The sequence below is a fragment of the Alosa sapidissima genome, chromosome 6, assembly GCF_018492685.1.
Source record: "Alosa sapidissima isolate fAloSap1 chromosome 6, fAloSap1.pri, whole genome shotgun sequence".
In the NCBI taxonomy this organism is placed as follows: domain Eukaryota; kingdom Metazoa; phylum Chordata; class Actinopteri; order Clupeiformes; family Clupeidae; genus Alosa; species Alosa sapidissima.
In genome coordinates this window covers 35,143,819-35,163,849 of record NC_055962.1, presented here as the reverse complement: position 1 = coordinate 35,163,849, position 20,031 = coordinate 35,143,819, and the positions used below count along the sequence as shown (strand labels likewise).

The 20,031-nt window shown below is 41.1% G+C and overlaps 2 protein-coding genes across 4 annotated transcripts in view; one reads left to right on the top strand and one right to left on the bottom strand.

The window, feature by feature from the left end:
- mei4 (meiosis-specific, MEI4 homolog (S. cerevisiae)) overlaps positions 1 to 13,176 on the bottom strand; it is a 44,551-nt gene extending 31,375 nt beyond the window's left edge. For all 3 annotated transcript variants that reach the window (XM_042095371.1, XM_042095372.1, XM_042095373.1), the window contains exons 1-3: positions 12,999 to 13,176; positions 10,224 to 10,466; positions 6,301 to 6,851 (exon numbers count right to left, since the gene is read on the bottom strand). In XM_042095371.1, the coding sequence (XP_041951305.1) occupies positions 6,301 to 6,851; positions 10,224 to 10,466; positions 12,999 to 13,056 (852 nt within the window). In that variant the 5' untranslated portion in view covers positions 13,057 to 13,176. The remainder of the gene's footprint in view (positions 1 to 6,300; positions 6,852 to 10,223; positions 10,467 to 12,998) is intronic.
- Positions 13,177 to 15,726: 2,550 nt separating this feature from the next.
- On the top strand, positions 15,727 to 18,547 carry LOC121711617 (5-hydroxytryptamine receptor 1B-like). The gene has a single exon (XM_042095386.1). The coding sequence runs from the start codon at positions 16,181 to 16,183 to the stop codon at positions 17,330 to 17,332; it is 1,152 nt and encodes a 383-aa protein (XP_041951320.1). The 5' UTR covers positions 15,727 to 16,180; the 3' UTR covers positions 17,333 to 18,547.
- Positions 18,548 to 20,031: the final 1,484 nt, after the last annotated feature.

Here is a 20,031-nt window from a genome sequence, read left to right as displayed (position 1 = left end):
GAGCTAATGATTAGATGATGGTGAAGATGAGTTGAACATAAAATGTTTTTTATAAATCTGGAGAAAACACCCAGTGATATGTCGATCTTAGTAGATCAAAATCAAGTTCATGTTCATGAACAGCCAATGATTAGATGATAGTTTGTCTGAGTTGAAAATAGTCTGTTAATTATAAATCTGGCAAAACACCTAATGATATGTTGACCTTAGCTGATCCAAATACATGTTCAAGTCCAAGTATGTGAGAATGCAGACCAGTTTGCTGTCGAGCCCAAACAAGTGTCAATAAATTTCACAAGGCATGTAATTCTTCTACTCCTTAGTTGAAGGACGACTGAAAGGGATGGCCCTGGGGTCTCAAACATTACTCTGCGGGTTGAGGCAGATTAAAGTAAGGGCAAACGGGTGAGTGGTGATAGACTAGCAATTATTCGCCATAAAAGACTATGTATCTCGATCTCCAGTCCTGAGCCAGGAGTCCAATTTCTTTGGTCATGATAAATGCATGGTGCGGTCCTGGAGCAAAGCTCACTCCTGTCCATTTATGGGGGAAAATGGCATGTCACCGTTGGAAGAGTTACAGTGTTATTGCACACATACTCCCTTGTAGTCAACAAGGTCCTAGCGGACAATACGGCTGATATTTTACAGCCGACGACCTCTCTTTCCTCAAGCCAAAGACTGAGCACCTGCTTCTTGTAAGAAAGGCATCACGGCGAGAACACGTCTTTGAAATTGCTTTTCCAGAAGTGACTTTGTGTTCTCTGACTCAATACTGAACTTGATTAATTGTGTTTTCATTGACCTATGCTGTTGCAAGTATACTACACCTGGAGCCAGAGTGCATGTTCTCTGAGCACATATGCACTTTTCCACTTCTCCATTAGCACCCACACATTTAATTAAAGGTACTTTTAAATATATGCCCTTCTAAAAAACTCTCCCTGAAAGCTCAATGAGTAGAACAGCACTGAAAGGACAGCCCCATTCTAGCTCTGCATACAGCACCAGGATTTACACCACTGTAATTCAGGAGCCAGTAGGTGGCATAAACAGAGATATTGGTGATATGTTTGGCAATGGGAGGTTAAACTACTAGGGAGACATAAGGCCACAGAGGTTGATGTGATGTACCACCTGCTTGTACATACATGCTGGTGGTGACATTACAAGCAGCAATCGAACTGGTTTTACTGATGTTCAAGGTCAGCACTGGAGAAGTAAGAGTCTGGGGATCAATAATGTTTGCAGTTGTTCTGCAGATGATACAGCAACTTTTAAATTACTCAAAAGTATCAACATGAAAACAGACCTCTTCCAATGGGCTCTGGAGACTAAACAAGCAATTACATTTTCAGCCTTAAACCCAGAGATTCTCACTAAGACTGCAATAATCACAAGACATTTTCAAAGAAATCTTTTTGTCTTAGATTTCTGAAGCGGCCTAAGATCAACAATGATACATGATGTACAGTAGGAAATACTGAGTGTGTGTGCTTCTGATGCCGGCCCAGTAGGGGCCTATGTTTCTGAAATCAATCCACCTGCCGATTTGATTTGTAAGCCCCCTTTCATTCACCTCCATGAGCATGGGGCACAATCCTCCATCAACCAAGCATTACAGCTTTTACTCGGGCATTTTGACACAACACTAATTGCTTTCAAGCCCCCTTACCCCCAAAAAAAACAGATTTTGCCATAGTGTCCACCACTCCTGATTTAACAAAAAACTAATATTAAAGGCAAAGCAAACAAACACTCATCCTTACACTAGCAAGGATGTTTCAATTTCTGTGGGGGGAATTGGAAGTTAGGAAGGAGAACGCCTCAATGCCACAGAGGTGTTGAGATGCCAATTTTCTCCGGTCACTAGTGACAGTCCGCTGCAAGGTGAGCAAATCTGTTATGGCAGGCTTCTGGCTTGAAGTTCAGACAGAAGACAATGGCAGATAGCCTGACGAGCCAGATCCACATCAAGATGTATGGTATGGGAACTCACCATTGGCAGTGCTCAATCCGAGGGGCGGGATAAACGGTTGTCTTTCAAATTCCCTCTGCATACAATAGGATAGCGCTACAACCTATGAGTCTCATGTGTTTTCCCACCAGCGGAGCTAGTTGGTAGATCAAATTTTTAGAAAAACTTTTTTAAAAAAAAGCTTAACTCGAGTCGCAGCCAAAGCCGATTCAAAGACAGCTGTTTGCCAGCAGCAGCATCCATCTTCTTTGTTTTCAAATAGTAGGAAATTTACGCGGAACCGTCGCAACTCTGCCGTCGTTATGCTGAAGTTGTATCAGCGATTTCAGGCCCAAACAAGGCCCAAACATAAATGATCACATTCATCTAATGAACTGTGATCTCCGGTACGTGAAGGTGGCACACTTAGATTTTTGCTACCCCAGAGCTAACTTGCAATACAACTTGCCATAGGTAGTTAGCTTCAGTTAACAACCGGATCTCCTTATATGGGCAAAGATGGCCGTTTTGGTTCTTTTTTGTAGGCAAACTTCAGAGGTCTATTGCTACCAACAAAGGTTGGCAACCCACTCAAAGGAAAAATGAAGTGTTTTAACCAATAACAGAGGAGATGCGCGTTTAGGAGAGTTTTAATTGCACTGGAGGGAGGGGGAGGGAGTAGCGAGCTAGCTCTCTGTTTTGTTTGAACATCAACAGACGTGACATATCCCCGCTAACACTGATACAACCTTTAAGCCCGCCCACCGACTCTATACACAATGTGATTGGCCTGACTAGAGTTTGTTTTTTCCAGCTCGCAAGCCAACGGAGAGTTGCTAGATGACCCTGGCTGCAAATTACATTTTCTGCCGCTAGGGTGTGTCTAGATTTCTAGGCTAAATGGCAGAATATCCACTGGGGTGAACCATCCCTTTAAGATCAAAGTATATTAGCAGAAATTATATGCTGATTTAAAGGGGCCAAAAAAAATCCTTTGCAGTCTCCTACTCACAGCTGTAGGCTGTTACACAGCATGTCTCACATCTCTGCAGAGACAACTACCTAGAATGACAAATAGGACATCTGGTGAGCGAGCAACAATGCATACAGATGTGCCATCCACATTAACTCTGCATGATGCATTATGCCTTTCTTTACAAGCCTGATGATGGTCCATATGTTAATCATGGATGTGCTTGAACTGCATCCCAAAGTGGGTGTAAATACTTACAGCAACTAACCGCAATCCTATGTGTGTCTAGATGTGTGTGTGTGTGTGTGTGTGTGTGTGTGTGTGTGTGTGTGTGTGTGCATGTGTTACAGCTGTAGTGTGCTTGTGTGCAGTGTTGCCAGGTCATGTGAGGAAAAACAAGCAGCAGGTCTCTGAAAATAAGGCCAAAAGAAGCGACCCAATACCAAATAGTTTGCATCCACTCCCCAAATCCCTGACGTTACATTTCTGGGGCAGTCATGTTAGAGGAGCCTACAGTTACAGCGCAGAGGCATAGGTTAAAAATGCCCTCTGTGTACGTGTAGAGGCATAGGTTAAAGAAGCCCTATGCAACAATTTTAGCAAAAATGACCTTAATTATGCAGGTTGAGAGTCGTTCTCAGGCGGCACACTTAGATTTTTGTTACCCCAGAGCTAACTTGCAATACAACTTGCCATAGGTAGTTAGCTTCAGTTAACAACCGGATCTCCTTATATGGGCAAAGATGCCCGTTTTGGTTCTTTTTTGTAGGCAAACTTCTGTCTGTCTGTCTGTCTGTCTGTCTGTCTGTCTGGAACATACTACTAGCTTCTAGATATGTGTGCATATTGAGGAGCATAGTCACCCAAGTTTCACAATTATGAAGCCTGTGGCTGTGCAATTACTGCGCTTTTGGACTTGCTGAAAGCACAGTAATTGGAAAACTGCAGGTAGAACACTTTCACGGCACAATCTTCATTATGTGCCAAGGAAGAGTAATCACAGACTAATGAGATCTGTAGGGAGACTGTATGCATTTTGAAGTATTTTAGAATTATGTGCATTTTGGACTTCACTCCACAGTTCAGTCCATGCCAACACACACTGTCATAGGAATCTGAGCAGAGAGGCAATAATCTTCCAAGTCATGCAGAAATATGATAACAAGGAAGGGAAAACAGTAAAGTTTGTTATCGTTTTTGGCCTTGCTTCCACACGAACACAGTGTTTTAGGTGACCAAAAACGATCACTTTCGAAAATGGGTTTTGATTTGATGCAGGCAAAAGAACCAGGACGAATTAAACAGTTTTTAATTAAACATAATTTACAAAGACATCGTAAAACACTGAAAGCTAATAGTTTGTCACTAGCAACCTACAACTGTCAAATACAATTGCATTTTCAGTAGGACTGGGACAATGCGTCGACGTAATCGATGACGCAAAAAATACGTTGACGCAAAATATGCGCGTTGATTCGTCAGACCCAAAAAAATGCGCAGGAGTGTAGTAGCAACGCAAGTGGGTAAATATCAAGCATAACGTGTGCCGCCAAATATTTTTAATTCATTCACGATTGTTGAAGGATTGTTGTTGCCACATAGAAGCATTGCATAGAACACGGCAGGCTAAATTGCTATTAAATCCGCTTAGCATCGTGACCATCCTGCACAAATTTGTTCAAAACTGCTGCATTAAAGTTAACTCTGCTAAGGTCTTATCACAGCATACCTTAGTACATTGAGGAGACTAAACTAAGTTAAGTTATGCAATCAAGCAGTATCTCAAAGCTACAGTAACGTTAGGATACTGTTTGGATGTCGAGTTTAGCATGCTTACTTACAGCTGCTTGTCAATTTCGTTACTCATGTAGGGTTCATTGTATTGACTCTGACACTGAATGTTTACAAAATCCCGATGTAAATGGAAAAGTGTTTTCCAAGACTCAAAAGTGCTTGTCCTTGGGACGAAAGAAACATACAGTTTAAGCTATACACTTCCCCACTTCACTACGCTTCCAATTATATTATATATATATTATATAATGTTTCTATAATACAAAATGTTATTTCACTCTGTTCTTATGTGGGTAAGGTCACCTGTCCAAAACCGGACGCATGTCCAAATAAGTGCCCTTCATGACCCACAGGCCGTCAGTCTCCATAGGTTAACATGGCAAAACTCAACCCCCTATCTGATAGCCCCAAATTTACATCTTTCTAAAACCATTTTTCCATGTCTCACCTGCATACAATATACTGTAGTATAAACACAGACGTGTGCAATTACTTAGAATACATGGGGTTTACTGCCTGGTCGGGGCGCCATAGACATTTAGCATTATAGGCTGTTTTGCATCCATTGCAAACAAACATGCAATGTGAAAGTCTGGGATGTGGCAACAGAATAGCCTAGAACTTGGGTAGGCCTACTAGCGTTTAGTAGCCTATGCACTTGCGGTGATAGCCAACAACTAATGTGAATCGCGGACTATAATGAAAGAAAGTAAAGGAGATTAATTGCACCTGCGTTCACCAAATAAAGGACTGGACTGCCTCAGGAATGCTTAATCTGTATAAAATAATAGGTAAAGGTAAAAAAATATAAACGTTAAAGGTGTGAAACCGGCAAGAAAAAATATGCTGTGTTGTTTTCGTGCAGATGCATGAGGTAATGTTCACGTTATTCAGACAGAAGATGGGCTTGTCTTAGTATTTCTGTCACACCCAAACTACGTTAGGGTGGTGTGCTGTGTGTGTTGGTGTGTTTAGCAACCAGAATTTCAAAAATACTATTTTTTCCTCAGAGGCAATTGTCTACAAAATACAGATACTGTATATCTACTAAATATCTGCTAAAAAAAAACTGATCATAAAGGCCATCTGAGCCTATAAAGCCAATAAGCTGCCAATGGACAATTACAATAGCCAGGTGAACTAACACTTAGCTCTGCATTAGATTGCACACAGCAAACTTAAACTAGAACCCAATAAACTAAAGACAACATGTATTTAACATGGTACACACTTGATATGCCTTATCTCCCTCTCTCTCTAGTTACCCACACAGAAAGGACATCATGAATTTAGGGCAGCTGTGGCCTACTGGTTAGTGCTTCGAACTTGTAACCGGAGGGTTGCCGGTTCGAACCCCGACCAGTAGGCATGGCTGAAGTGCCCTTGAGCAAGGCACCTAACCCCTCACTGCTCCCCGAGCGCCGCTGTTGATGCAGGCAGCTCACTGCGCCGGGATTAGTGTGTGCTTCACCTCACTGTGTGCTTCACTAATTCACGGACTGGGATAAATGCAGAAACCAAATTTCCCTCACGGGATCAAAAGAGTATATATACACTTATACTTAATTTGACTTGCCCGATTGAGTTGAGTATTATTCAACAGGTGGCCAGTGAGCTTCTTCAGGCAGTCCTCTGCCTGGGTGAGGAATAGCCCCGGGGGTTTACAGTGGGCCCGCCACTCATCCACGACCTGCGCCACCACCTGTGACGCCTGGGGAAGCAAAGCCTGCTGGAGGTGGCACTGAACGTCCCTGGAGGCGGCAGGCACCAGGGAGCCGAGCAGCTGGCACACCGAGTCCCAGACCACAGCGCCGTAGCCATCCAGGGAGAGCCCACGGGCACCCAGCTTACGCAAGCTGCAGAAGTTCTGCAGAAACTGCATGTGGGAGAGCAGGGCGTTCTCCCGCCGGTCGGAGCTCGTCTGTGGGAAGTGGGGCTGCCTGGGATGGGAGGGGATAGGTGCGGAGGTCTCCGTCTGGCCCTTCTCCACACATAGGGATTGCTGGAGGGACTCTGTGCTATTCTCTGTTCCACAGCCTGAATCAGGCACCGAGTTCATTTGCTCACTCGACAAGGGTCCCAAGGATGGGATGAGATCCTGCGAGAGTATTTCCATTAAACCACCACCTGTGGGGAGCATCAAAACACATTTAAGCGCATTTAACTCATTGAGTGCCAAAAATGTAATATTACGTTTTTCCTTCGCATGCGTTGAGTGCCAAAAACATAATATTACGTTTTCAGCTTTTTTTTTAAATTACGAAACTAGACACTCTAACACACCTTATATGTGATTTTGGGAACTCTGTGATGAATGGAAATGAAATATATGACGATCAAAAACCCATGAAAACGCACAATCTGGACATTTTATCTGGACATTTTATCATAACTCGGTTGCCGCTTTGGGTCGAATCAGTGATGCATGCACGTCAGATCAAAACCAGGCCATTTTCGTGGGTCTATCACTAGGTGGCAGTCTCGCCAGGTCTCGCTGATCACTTCCCGGAAAGTTTACACAAGTAAGTAACAGGCAACACTTCATATTTTATGAAAGACGTTATATCTCCATTTCTAGAAAAAAAACAGCGATTTTGATGAAAACTAGCCACTGTTTAGCTTGAGATTTCTCAGGAACAGAGGCGTGTAGGAATACACGGTTTGCACCCACCGAGAGCTTAAAGTCTCACCTTTTACCACAAATAAACCAAACAAATTAATCTACCAGTGTTAGTAGCATACAAATACTAATCTTGTTATTTTACAAACACAATATCAAAAAGCCTTCTTTATTACCAAAAATGTTAGATCACTTTAAAAGACTGAGAGCATACTGTGAAGTTATGTGAAGAGTTGGTATAAGAAAAGCATCCCTCTCCCTCATCTCTCCGAAGCCAAAAGACAAATATGGAAATCCCAAGTTTAGAGGGGCAGTCAGTAATTCTAATCCCATACACTTTTTGTCATTTTGAAAGATTGCTCCAAACAGTTCTCTACCAGCCAATGCTGAGTCGGGCCTTTGCCTTTTCTTCTCTAATATTCAAATGCGAATTACAGTGATACACCACAAACTCAGTTTGACTAACGTACTAAAGCGCTAATAGTTTTTCTATGCGCAGAAAGCGAACACTGTGCTTTGCCATATTGCATGGAATTTACTAGGATGTTAGCCTAGAAATCTAGACGCACCCTAGCAGCGGCAAATTAATTTGCTCAGCCTGTACGTCTAGTACCAAACCATAGGGATTTCTATTGGCTGACACCGTGGACGTCATCCAATCACAGCGCTCTGTTTTGTTAGAGAGTCTTAAGGCGGGCTTAACAGGATAACGACAGTCCTGCGACGGTGAACAACAAGGAAGGTGGCTATGGCGAACGAAGAGCGGTTGTTTGAATCGGCGTTGGCGTCAACTTTGGAGGAGTTGAACTTGTGCTTTTCTTTGAAAGTTGAGCAACACAATGCACTTAAGTCATTCCTTTCGAAGAAGGATGTATTTGCCGTTTTGCAGACCGGATACGGATATGGTCGTAGCGCTGGCCTATTGCATGCCTAGGCAGTTTGAAAGACAATTCTCTGCCCGCCCCTTGGATTAAGCGAGGTGAATGGTTCGATTCCAGACTATACATTTCAATGATATAGGATGGCCCGCCAGGCTACTAGGATGTCACTTCATTCCGTAAACAGCGCTCATCACAGCCCGTCTCTACGCAAGTGCGTGCCCACAGCGGAGTTAAGTGATTGCAAGATTAAAAAGAACCAAAGTTTACGGTAGTGATCATACATGATAATAAGATGTCAACAAGCAGCGACATACTTACAAACTCTAACTGTTTACTGCACATAGGCTAGACTACAGCTATGACTGAATAGCCTAGTGTAGCAGTTTGGGAAGTGTATGTTGTGAAAGTGAAAATACGATATTAGAAAGGCAAACAAAAGTTAACGTTGCTTTTGACATAGTAGCCTACAATAGAAAACTGATGCTCTGAATACTGATTCAGCTGTCTCTGAGAGTTTCTCTTATTGATGCATTTAACCCGGAATTTGGATTACACCTGCTTTTAACAGGCAGAAGTTTTTCACCGCATTGGCTACATATGGCGGAGTACCTCCTCCCCTGTGTTTTCATATGTATATGCATCAATGCATATGAAAAAAAGTTCCATGGCAGAATGTTCAAATGTATCATGAAAGTCGTTTTTGTATAAATTTTTTTTGGATATTGGATGTGAGAACAAGAAAATGGTTGTTCCATGACACAGTGCATTTAGTAGTGTGTGAATGTCCCACACTGGGAAGCATTATAGTTTGATACTGCAGCTGAAGTTAAACTTGAAGAAGAATCTGTCTGTTAATTTTTAACAGCCATTCCATTATTGAAAAGTTGATTCAATTTCTATGTTAAATTGTTCAACTAAAGAAAAGATATAAAAATAAGTTGTGTGTGCTGTAAAGTGGTTAGAAACAATCGGAAATTGGAATCAAATCGGAATCAGCCCAGAAAATCTAAATCGATGCATCTCTATTAGCAGTGTTGGGAACGTTACTTTAAAAAAGTAATTAGTTATAGTTACTCACTACTTGTTCCAAAAAGTAACTGAGTTAGTAACTGAATTACTCTGATAAGAGTAACTCGTTACCAGGGAAAGTAACTATTTGCGTTACTGTTACACAAAAAAAAGTTGCTATATGTCAAAGAATTTGGATTTTTGAGCAGTTTTGAGCAGCCGGTTGAAATTAGAACAGACAGGTGTTTGTAGGCTACATAACTTTCGATAGATAGATAGATAGATAGATAGATACTTTATTGATCCCCAAGGGGAAATTTAAGATATTGCACATCGACAGACCTAGGCTTGACTTCAGCCTGTGTCAGGTTTTTGTTGTGAGGCAGAAAGATCTAGCTTTTGCTGCTTGGAGGACTTTGCTCCGAGTCCTTCTTCGCTAGTGGGTGGCGAGCTATCATCTCTGGTGGAGGTATCGGTGTTTTTGGCCACTAGCTTCAGATGCGTGTGTGAGATGCTTCATTAAATGAGTTGCTTACAACAGATGTCGACAAAGTCTTCGCTCCTGGACATAATGTACACATTACATGCTCGTTCTTGCCTTGATGAATTTGAAGTAGTGCTTATATCTCCACCTTGAAAATGCCAACTTTTCGGATTGCTCCTGACCTCTGCTGTTTCGTCGAATCTCTATTTTAGCTGTTGCGTGTGTGTGTGTGGCACGTGTGCTGGCAAGTGTGTAAAAACACTGGCTCTGATTGGCTATCATGAAACATGACTCTGCCTTAGCCAATCATAATCGCTTACGTCGTTATTAACCCACCTCCTCACTAGCTGTAAGCCAGGCCTGGAAAATGGATGCCTTTTTCATTTTTAATGCATACTAACAGTGATTATGCCATAGATATAGAGTTTATAAGGAGTATGGCATGTTATACAAGAACCCTGTATTGCAAACAATAGAAAGAGAACCTATCAATCAGTGGAACACACCATTTTTGCTGTTCCTGTTGGGTTTCAACAGCATCTTGGAAAGGAGAAGTTCCTGACGAAGTTGCAGCACCTCCTCCTGTAGGCCCTTAGCTTTCATCTTCCAGGACTGCTCAAGATGGTTGAACCTGCAAGCCAATTGCTCCGCATACTGTCTACCACTTTTTCCTGATGGTCTGGCTTTAATGATGGCAACTGCCACAGCAAGTTTAGTTGATCTTGTGTACCATATTTTGATAGCATTCCCTGAGCACAGAAAGAAAATTACAAACTGAGTTACAAATAACAGTTAGCCTCATGCATCATAGTCAATGTGAATAACATTTGCATAACTTTAAGACTTCATAAAATGGCAAACCTATATTAAACTAAGAATAGTGTTTGGAAGCTTCTAAAACACTTTATATTAGATTTGATTAAGAGCCTACAGACCTAGGGTCAGTTTCCCTGAACAGTTCATGTTTATAAGCTGCAACATTAAAAAAAAAAAACCTTGTCACTTATCAAAATGTAGCCTCTTTGTTCATCACAGTTAATGTTGTAACATTATATAACAACACACTAACAGTTACAACTGGCTATTTGGTGCAAAACCTTGCCACTGTAAGTTACATCACAGTCTAATTATGTATCACAACTCAAACCGAATTCAGTAGGGAAGAAATAATGACAGTGATTTAGAGATGTCTCACTGTTAGCAAGGAAGACTGTTCTATGACAGCTAGTATCGTAACTCCCCCTATTTCCACCGGTCCCGTATTTCCACCGTCTTGCGTGTATGTGTCACTTAATATCCATTTCTATACAAACCAAGACAGCGGACTCCTATAGAAACGCAACCACGCACAACATAAGTGTATCTAAATTAGCTATGTACCAAAAATGACATTTTACCATGACTCGAGGAGCTGTAAACAGTGTTGTAAGGCTGCGTGTACACAACCGCTTGGAGCTCCAGTGGAATTTTAATTTCACGACGAGAATTCTCGGTCTAACCGTCCATGTGCCGTTTGAAACGGTGTAAATAGGCGACCCATCAGGCCAACACTATAGGGCCATCCTTAAAAATATTTTCGTTTGCCGTAACCCGACCGACCCTGTCAATTTAGAACCGACCCAAATATTTTTTTTTTCCCCCTTTTAGTCCGACCGACTTGCCGGTTGTAAACTTGCGTTAATACCGACCGATTGTTTTTTTTTACTCTAAACAACCAATACAAATGCAATAAAATAATAGTTCTTTTAGTAGGCCCAAGTATTGTGAATATAAATTGCCTACATGCAAACGTGGCTCACCTAAAAAAAAACCTGTGGCGTCATCTCTACACCATTGGTTTTACGCATGTCACTTCGTTTCATTCACACAAACTGATAACGCTGTTACTAAGTTCTGGAAGAACTGTGGCCAGATCTTTTCTCATCCCTTCTCCCCCTAGTCTAGCGGTGACCGTGTCGGAGTATTGAAATTGGTTGTGGTCTATTCAGCATTTCTCAAAATATGGGTCCGCAACATGGAGACTGCTGAGTCGTGGAGTGAAATTAGGCCCGGTGCTTCATCTGATAATTTGCTGCGCAGTTGATCAAGAAACCGCGGATCGACGAAAAAAGAAAACAAACGTTTCTGCTATCGATGTCATTAAACATGGAGCCCTACAATTAAGTGGTGGTATGAGCATTCATTCAATGCGCGTCTGCGCGAGAGAAACTGAAACTAATCGATAACGTTGGTATCAAAGCTCCGCTTCAACCTGTTGGAAGGCTATTTATTTATTTAACGAAACTTAATAGAACGACGTTGTTTTTTGTAACTTCCTTAGAAACAGAGCAGAGACTGTATAATACACTGTATAGCATTGAGTATTGTATAGTCAAATTTCAATATAACGTGGTCAAGAGCTATTGTAGCCTTCTTTCTGGGTACATGTAGATGAGCCCTATGACCCAAAAGTCTGCCATGACCGGGCCTCAGGTCAAAGAAGTTTGAGAAAGGCTGGTCTATATAACCTGCATCAGAATGAGGTTTGCAATGGTGCGCCTGAAGGCACGGGTTGAAGACCCAGTCAGTTACGTCACAATATGCACATTTGTGTAAATTCATTCCTAGGTAATCAACATGACCAAAATTGAACTTTTTTTTTTACTTTGAATCTTGAAAAAAAAAATATTGACCTACCTACCGACCCATTTTTTATTTTTTTTGGCTGTTACTGCAAACAAAAATATTTTTAAGGATGGCCTAACTCCGAGCGTGGTAAACAAAATCGGATATTTCAGGCAGTAAATGCTCCCATTAGGAACCAAACCAGATTTTGTTCAAATCTACACAACTATGGCTACTGAAAAATGTAAGGTTCATTTAGTAAATGTTATTCTGAAGTGTTAAAAAACATCGTTGTTTTAGAATTTCTGAACAAAAGTGGTGATAATTGGGGGTGTTACGATACTAACGTTGAGAAAGTTAGTCATGGCTAGCTAACAATAATATGCTAACGTTATCGTTACACCAACTTGGTAAGGATCACCACATAATTTAAACACCGGGTTATAACCTGCACTTTAATGTTATATCAATGTGAATTTGTAATTATTTATTTCTACGTAGCCAACTTAATCGCTGAGAAAACCTCTATTAGAGACTAGATGCTAAAGCTGTCTTAACGTTAGCTATCTAGTCGAACTGGCTGATTCTAGAATGTCTATCGACTGGTCGGTTAACGTTAGCTGTCAGAGCTAGCAAACGTGAAGTGGACACAACAGCATGAGTTTTACAGGACTTACCAGATAAAGATTGTTTAGCAGAGGCATTATCCATCTCTGATGAAGCATTTGTCTTCATCAACTGAAGTTAGTGTTACCCTTATTGTGTAGAAGCATTACAGCAGATAGTTTCAAATCAGTCTAGCTTGATAGCATAGGTGGGCAAGGGAAAGCAAACGGTAAAGAAAAAACGTTCTTCAACCCTTAACTGACGCATGCGCATGCAGTAATCGACAGTTTTGCCAGGTGCTGACAGAGCTGCCAAGTGCAAACAATTAGGTACATAATTATAAATAATAAGTTAGGAAAATGTGTTTACCATAATTGAGATTGTGTGTTCTGTTTTTCATTGTTTACCTGGCATATAGCAGTGGGAATAAAACATTTAATTTGTCTTTAATTAATTTTAATTTAGTGTCTCTTCCTAGCCAAAGATTCCCATCTGCCTGATAGGAAAAGCTGAAAGGAATGTGGAGGCGGTGTGAAGGATTCTTAATGATGGGTCTCCCTTTTTCAACTGTAAAGGTCTGAAATACTACCTATAGACAGGGAGTCCCCGTCTGTCTGGAGGGCCACCAAGGTCATGTCATCAGCATTATTCAAAAAGTGAAGTTCCATTGTTGCAGGTGATTTCATTAAGGATTTGGAGAAAAGAATGGGTGACAAAACACAGCCCTCTGGGAACCTAGTATTTAAAACAATGTTGCTGAATTTAAAGCCCATCTTTCAAGATAGATAGATACTTTATTGATCCCCAGGGGAAATTCAAGATGAAGACCCCTGTGAAAGAATGTGTAGATAAATAGTGTAGTAACTCGATTTGCGAGAAAAAAAATGGAGTCAGACGGTGAAGAGGTTGCAGTAGTCAACTCTTCCGATGGGCTATTGCCGTATAATTATGAGCCGCCTAGGAGAGAGAGGGGTCAGGCAGAGGGGAAGGGTCAATGGTCAGAGGAGAGAGATAGGGTCTCCAAGGGGGCCTCAGAACTCAGTAACGAAAAATAGCTGGAGGGTTTTAATATTATTTGCCGTTCATAGTTCCACATACTTATCACACATACAAAGTATGAGCTGATTTGGCCGACCCCCATCTTCCGACCTCTGCCTGGTTTTGCCTGGTTTTCTCGTGTAATGACTCTTAAGATAAACCTGACATACGAAATTGGAGCATCAAGGTGCCTAGCCACGGTGTCCAGAAGACTTAGCATCCTCAAGTTTCCGTTTTGCCTTGAAGACAAATTGGAGCCGGTCAACACTGTCTCCCACCTTGGTGATAAGCCCCCCCAGTGATCAACCTCTCCATGCATTCGCAGAAGATCGAGATAAGTTCCACAGGCCTGAAATCATTTATGGCTTTGGCATTGGGCTTCTTGGGAATAGGGATGATAGTTGACTCTTTAACTCCATGTCTGGAGTTGGTATTCAGGAAAAAGGCTGAAAAGGTTGTCACTACACCATCCAGCTGAGCTTCAAACTCCTTCAATATACGGCCCTAGCCCATCCAGTCCACAGGTTTTCCTCTTAGAGAAGATGGAAACAATCATCCACTCACAACTTCCACAATCTTCTTTTGTGACAGACAGAGGAGTACAGTTAGCAGTGCTGCTCAACACAATCAATGGTGTCAGTGTTAAACGACAAGGATGTGGATTTTCTTTGGAATTGAGTGAACAACTGCATACAGTATAACCTTTGCTCACAAGAAAGATGTGTTTGCTGTACTGCTGAAAATATTTGTTAAGGTTTAATTGCACTTCTGCCCTCTGGAAATTGGAAGTGAATGAAAGGTCCCCAGACCCAGTTGAACTGAGATCAGGGCTTAAAATGCAATAAAAGCAATACAAATTTCTGTGCCTGAAGTTAGACATATATGAGGATGTCATATACTGTAGTCTCATTGGCTATTTAAATTTTAAGCATACCTGCTCACACCTGAATTCAGGCACGGTGCCTGAACACTTTAAGCCCTGTGAGATATGAGAATTGGTCTACTGTACTCTGGTATACTCTGTAGCTCCAATACATACCAACATCCCTGAACACACACACACACAAACACACCACACACAGGCAGGCAGCAGCAATGCATCTCTGAGCTGTTACCAGGGGCAGAGACAGTCCAGTGTTGTGAGGAGATGACCCCTATGCAGTCATGCAGCATGCCAATGCCATGACAACAAGCCACTGCTATGTTATTTGTGCTATGTTGCATATGTGTCATCATTGTGTTAGTAATTTGTCCACCATTACTTTGTTCAGTGTTCACAATGGAGATTCTTACTAGTTGTGTATACCATTTTATCACTGTGGATATTCAGTTTGTATGTTAAGGTATTATTCAGAATCAGGTTTTTTTTTGTACTTGTATTATAGGTCTTATGGTGTGTCCACTGTCCATATCATATACATTTGTATCAATACAATAGGCTCCCTTGCAGTAATCCACATGTTTTCTCCGTCTATTGCAGGCAGTCTGTCTATGAGTGCGAATGAGCAGTGCCTTCAGCAAATATTCGCTCACCGCTTCTGTGCGGATGATTAATCTAGTGTTAACTTGACAACTATTAAGCCCTTGACTCTCTGCTTGACTGCTAAGGTTTAAATGAGACGGCGTTATGACCCAGTGGAAAAAACGCACATGACCGGAGAAGGAGAACCTGTGCCATGCCCACGCATAGCCGGCTTGCGCGCTGACAGAGCGAACCTAATAAAGCTGAGTGAGAAGCCTGAGTCGCATCATTTCCGAGAACTTCTGAAGTGATAGGGGATCGCCATCTAACAACAGAGAATGGATACCACCAGAAACATTAAGAGCTATATATAGAGTACAAACAGTATTGTCCAATTTCACTCGGTTTCTTTTACGCAGACTTTGGGTATGGGTTTTCAGAGCAACTGAATGAATAACCGAGTAGTGGAAATGTATGAAATGTTGGTGTACACGTATTCTTCAATCGACGACAAATGGAGTAATAGTTTACAAAAAGAAGATGGAACGAAGTAACCCAAGCTAAAGTTTGTTCGTTTTTCAATTTCACCTATCTAAACGCTGGACACAAATTACACGCTTCAATGGGGTCAAGATGACAAGAAAATGCGTTTTTCTGTGTAAAAATGTATTACGAGGAACCCCTGTGAGAGGAGATATTTTAATACATGTACAAAGGTTATAAACGCTATCTCAAACATCTGTCAAGCGGAGGATGGAGCGTTCTAGTCAGTTCAAGCCAACGTCTGTCATTGGAGAGTTATTAAACATATCAAGCAACGATTCGAATTCAAATTACACTCCAAAGGCAGTGGAAAAAGAAGCAAATCTTGCGTTTCAAGCGAGTGTTGCTATTATATTAGCGTTATTAACTTTTGCCACAACATTATCTAATGCTTTTGTTATTGCCACAATTTATCAATCAAGGAAGCTTCACACGCCAGCAAATTTGTTAATTGCATCCCTAGCAGTGACAGATTTGTTGGTTTCAATTCTGGTGATGCCAATAAGTGCTCTGTACACGGTGAGTCAAACATGGACGTTGGGGCAAGTTATGTGCGACATTTGGTTATCCTCAGACATAACATGTTGTACAGCATCTATATTACACCTGTGCGTTATTGCTTTGGACCGTTACTGGGCAATAACTGATGCGGTAGACTATGCCAAAAAACGGACCTCGGCGCGCGCAGCAGGGATGATTGCTACTGCCTGGGTGATCTCCATCTCCATCTCTCTACCTCCATTCTTCTGGCGTCAGGTCAAAGCTGAGGAGGTGACTAGTTGCACCGTGAACAGTGATCACATTTTTTACACTATTTATTCTACTTTTGGTGCGTTCTACATACCAACGCTTCTTCTCATAGCTCTCTATGGCAGGATATACGTCGAGGCTCGGAAGAGAATCTTGAAACAGTCGCCTAAAAAAACTGGGAAACGACTCACTTCGGCTCATTTGATCACTAACTCACCAGGGTCTGTGGCATCCACTACGTCTCTGAATTATGGAACGCATGAAACATCGTCCTGCGACACAATTTCATCAGCCAATGCAAACCAGGTGAAAGTCACTGTGTCGGATTCCCTTTTGGAAAAGAAAAGAATCTCGGCTGCCAGAGAAAGAAAAGCAACCAAAACTTTAGGCATCATTTTGGGGGCCTATATAATATGCTGGCTTCCATTCTTCATCTACACGTTAATCGCAGGGATGTGTACAACCTGCCCTTTTCACCCTGAGCTATTTGACGCTTTCACCTGGCTGGGCTACCTTAACTCGTTAATAAACCCAATCATTTATACCATGTCCAATGAGGATTTCAAGAAGGCATTTCACAAACTCATATCCTTCAAGTGCTGCAGGGGTTGACCTTGCAGCCCAAACTTATGCTGGTTATTATGTCCCATTTGTTTGTTTTTTTTCCTTCTGTGATGTGAGTGAGCTCCAACAGGAGTATGTTTGCATATGTTGCTTCTTATCGACTGAAACACAAAAATAATAAACAGGTAATAAGAATTCATATGTATATTCACTGTTGATACATGGTAAATGTAAGGATATGTTGGATATTCACTTAAGATCTAACTTGAAAATCCATAGATACTTTATCTTAAATTACAAGCATGCATGTTTTGCAACGGTCAAGTAAATCCTGGCAAAACTGAAACCTCATAATTTGTGCCACTGAGAAACAGCATTGTGCTTGTGAGAATGATCTTCACCAAAAAAAGATAATCAATACCAATCCAACAAATGGGGAAAATGATAACAACCTTCAGCGGATCAAAATCCATTTGCCTGTGTGTGTGTGTGCGTCAGAGAGAGAGAGAGAGCTCTTACACCCCATCATTTAGTGTAAAACGGTGAGGCATAATTATGTCCTCATCCTCAAATATAGGTCTTCAGCTTTGTCATATCTGTCACACCTACTCATTTTGTACAAACCTTATACTGTAGCCCTCTCAACAGAGAATGTTTGCCAACCCTTTTTTGATGATCAGTGATTAGGATTGTCTGTGTTTAAGCAATATTTTGTGTTTGTATGAATGTCATTCATTACATCAAACAGTTGTATGTGGAGTATTACTTTCATATGAGGTCTGTTGAACTGTGAGTTAAAAAAAAAACACAACCACAGAAAACACAAACAGAATGCCGTCTGAGACAGCCTACTTTACTGAAAATGCCAAACTTGTTTTGTTTTTGAACACTCATCCTGGAGAGTACTATCCATTATACTTGGATTTATTTTGTTCAAAGTGTAAAACAGAGGAGCACAACCAACTGTATTAGAGATCTCACACGAACTGCCCTGGTGTGCCTAAACCCGAGACAGACAGGGATGAAAAAAGTATCAACCAAGGGAGGAATGTTTCTCCTGCTCCATGGGGTGGTGCATAAAGGGCTATAGCCCCTTGTTATGGATATCATACTTCATCAAAATGACTGCTGTACTATAAATGCTTGTCTGCAAATAAGCAATGTATTGTGAACTGCCTTGGATGTGTGGGATTAGACCCATCCACATAGAGTAAAAAATACTGCTGCTATCAAAAAAGACAATAAATAAAATTTGATCATACATTTGAGGGATATGGTAATTTTATTGAGGCGGCGGGGTTAAATAATGAGGATTTAATAGGCTTGCTCTTGTGGAAAAACTCACAGGGATTGATATCGAATAAAGATTAAGAGTGTCTGCCAACACGTTAAACAATTGTATGACTATGGGAAAAAACTATGACTGGACAGGATGAGCAAATGAGAAAGACCATAATTTTGCTTTATTTCAACACTCCCGCAAATCTGCATCAAATTACAAAAAAAGGCAATTGACCAGTCATAGTTAAGGAAAATAATAAGTCAGAGAGTGGCAGTGCTGTATAGGACAAAGGTGGCTCAAAAAATGTAGACATGCTAAAATGGTTGTTTTATTACTATCCTTTTTGCTATGATGATGAAATCAACCATGGTGAAAAATAGGGTCAGATTTTTTGTACGCCTAGTGAACCTTTAACACTGATTTCCCTTCAAAGCGAAGCCCTATATTCTCTCTCTGTGTTAGATTGAAAAGGGAGAAAGTATAAGTATGATGAGAAAGTATGTCTTATTGTCATCCAGAAATCTGCAGCTTTGTGCAATATCGTAATCTAACAAAAACAAAACAATAACACCCTGCTCTCTCTCTCCTTCTTGCTCTCTCTCTCATTGGAACAGATGTGGCTGAAATCTAGTGAAGTTCATTTAAAAAACTATAGATAACAGTTTCCATGGTTTCTTTTTCATATTTCTTGAGTAAACAGGAGTCTCTGTACGTAATATTTAATTTAGGTGTGTGACAGACATAACTACATGACATATGAGATTGTGTATTATATTAATTCTGTTGAGTGTGCCATCTGACCGTATATTCAGGTCACTTGATTGGGACCTTCAAAGCATCCTTATAATTAATTGTCTGTGATGGCAGAGTGACATCTCATTATCTCTAAAACCACAGTAAAAATAACTTATTTCTCCACCAAGACTGATGTTGGTGGACTGTTTGTTCTTATGTATAAATAGTGGGAACGCATTCTATAAAAGCATCCCTCAATCCTTGACCACCATGGGCATCAATTATCTGGGGATGTTTCAGCTCAGTGGAGTGGCATTATCATCCGCTTAGAAGTGTAAGGGCACGGCTGACTTCAGAGGAAGACTGAGAGAAAGTGCGATATAAGGAAAAGTGAGATAGCGAGAGAATAGGGAAGAGTGCAGAACAGGAAGTGGGAGTGTGGGAGAGATAAGGAGAGATTTAGTGAGTCCATGTGTGTGTGTGTGTGTGTGTGAGAGAGAGAGAGAGAGAGAGAGAGAGAGAGAGAGACAAAGACAGAAACAGAAAGAGCGAGAGATATTGAGTGTGAAAGAGAGGGGAAATATATTTATTTAAATATAAATAAAAATATATTTATTTACTTACTTGACTTGCTCATAAATAATCTATAAAGGCTCATTTCTCATTTCTGTGAACGAGATTGGAACACTACCTTGTCTCCTAGTGGACCCCAGACTCCAGCTTGAACAGT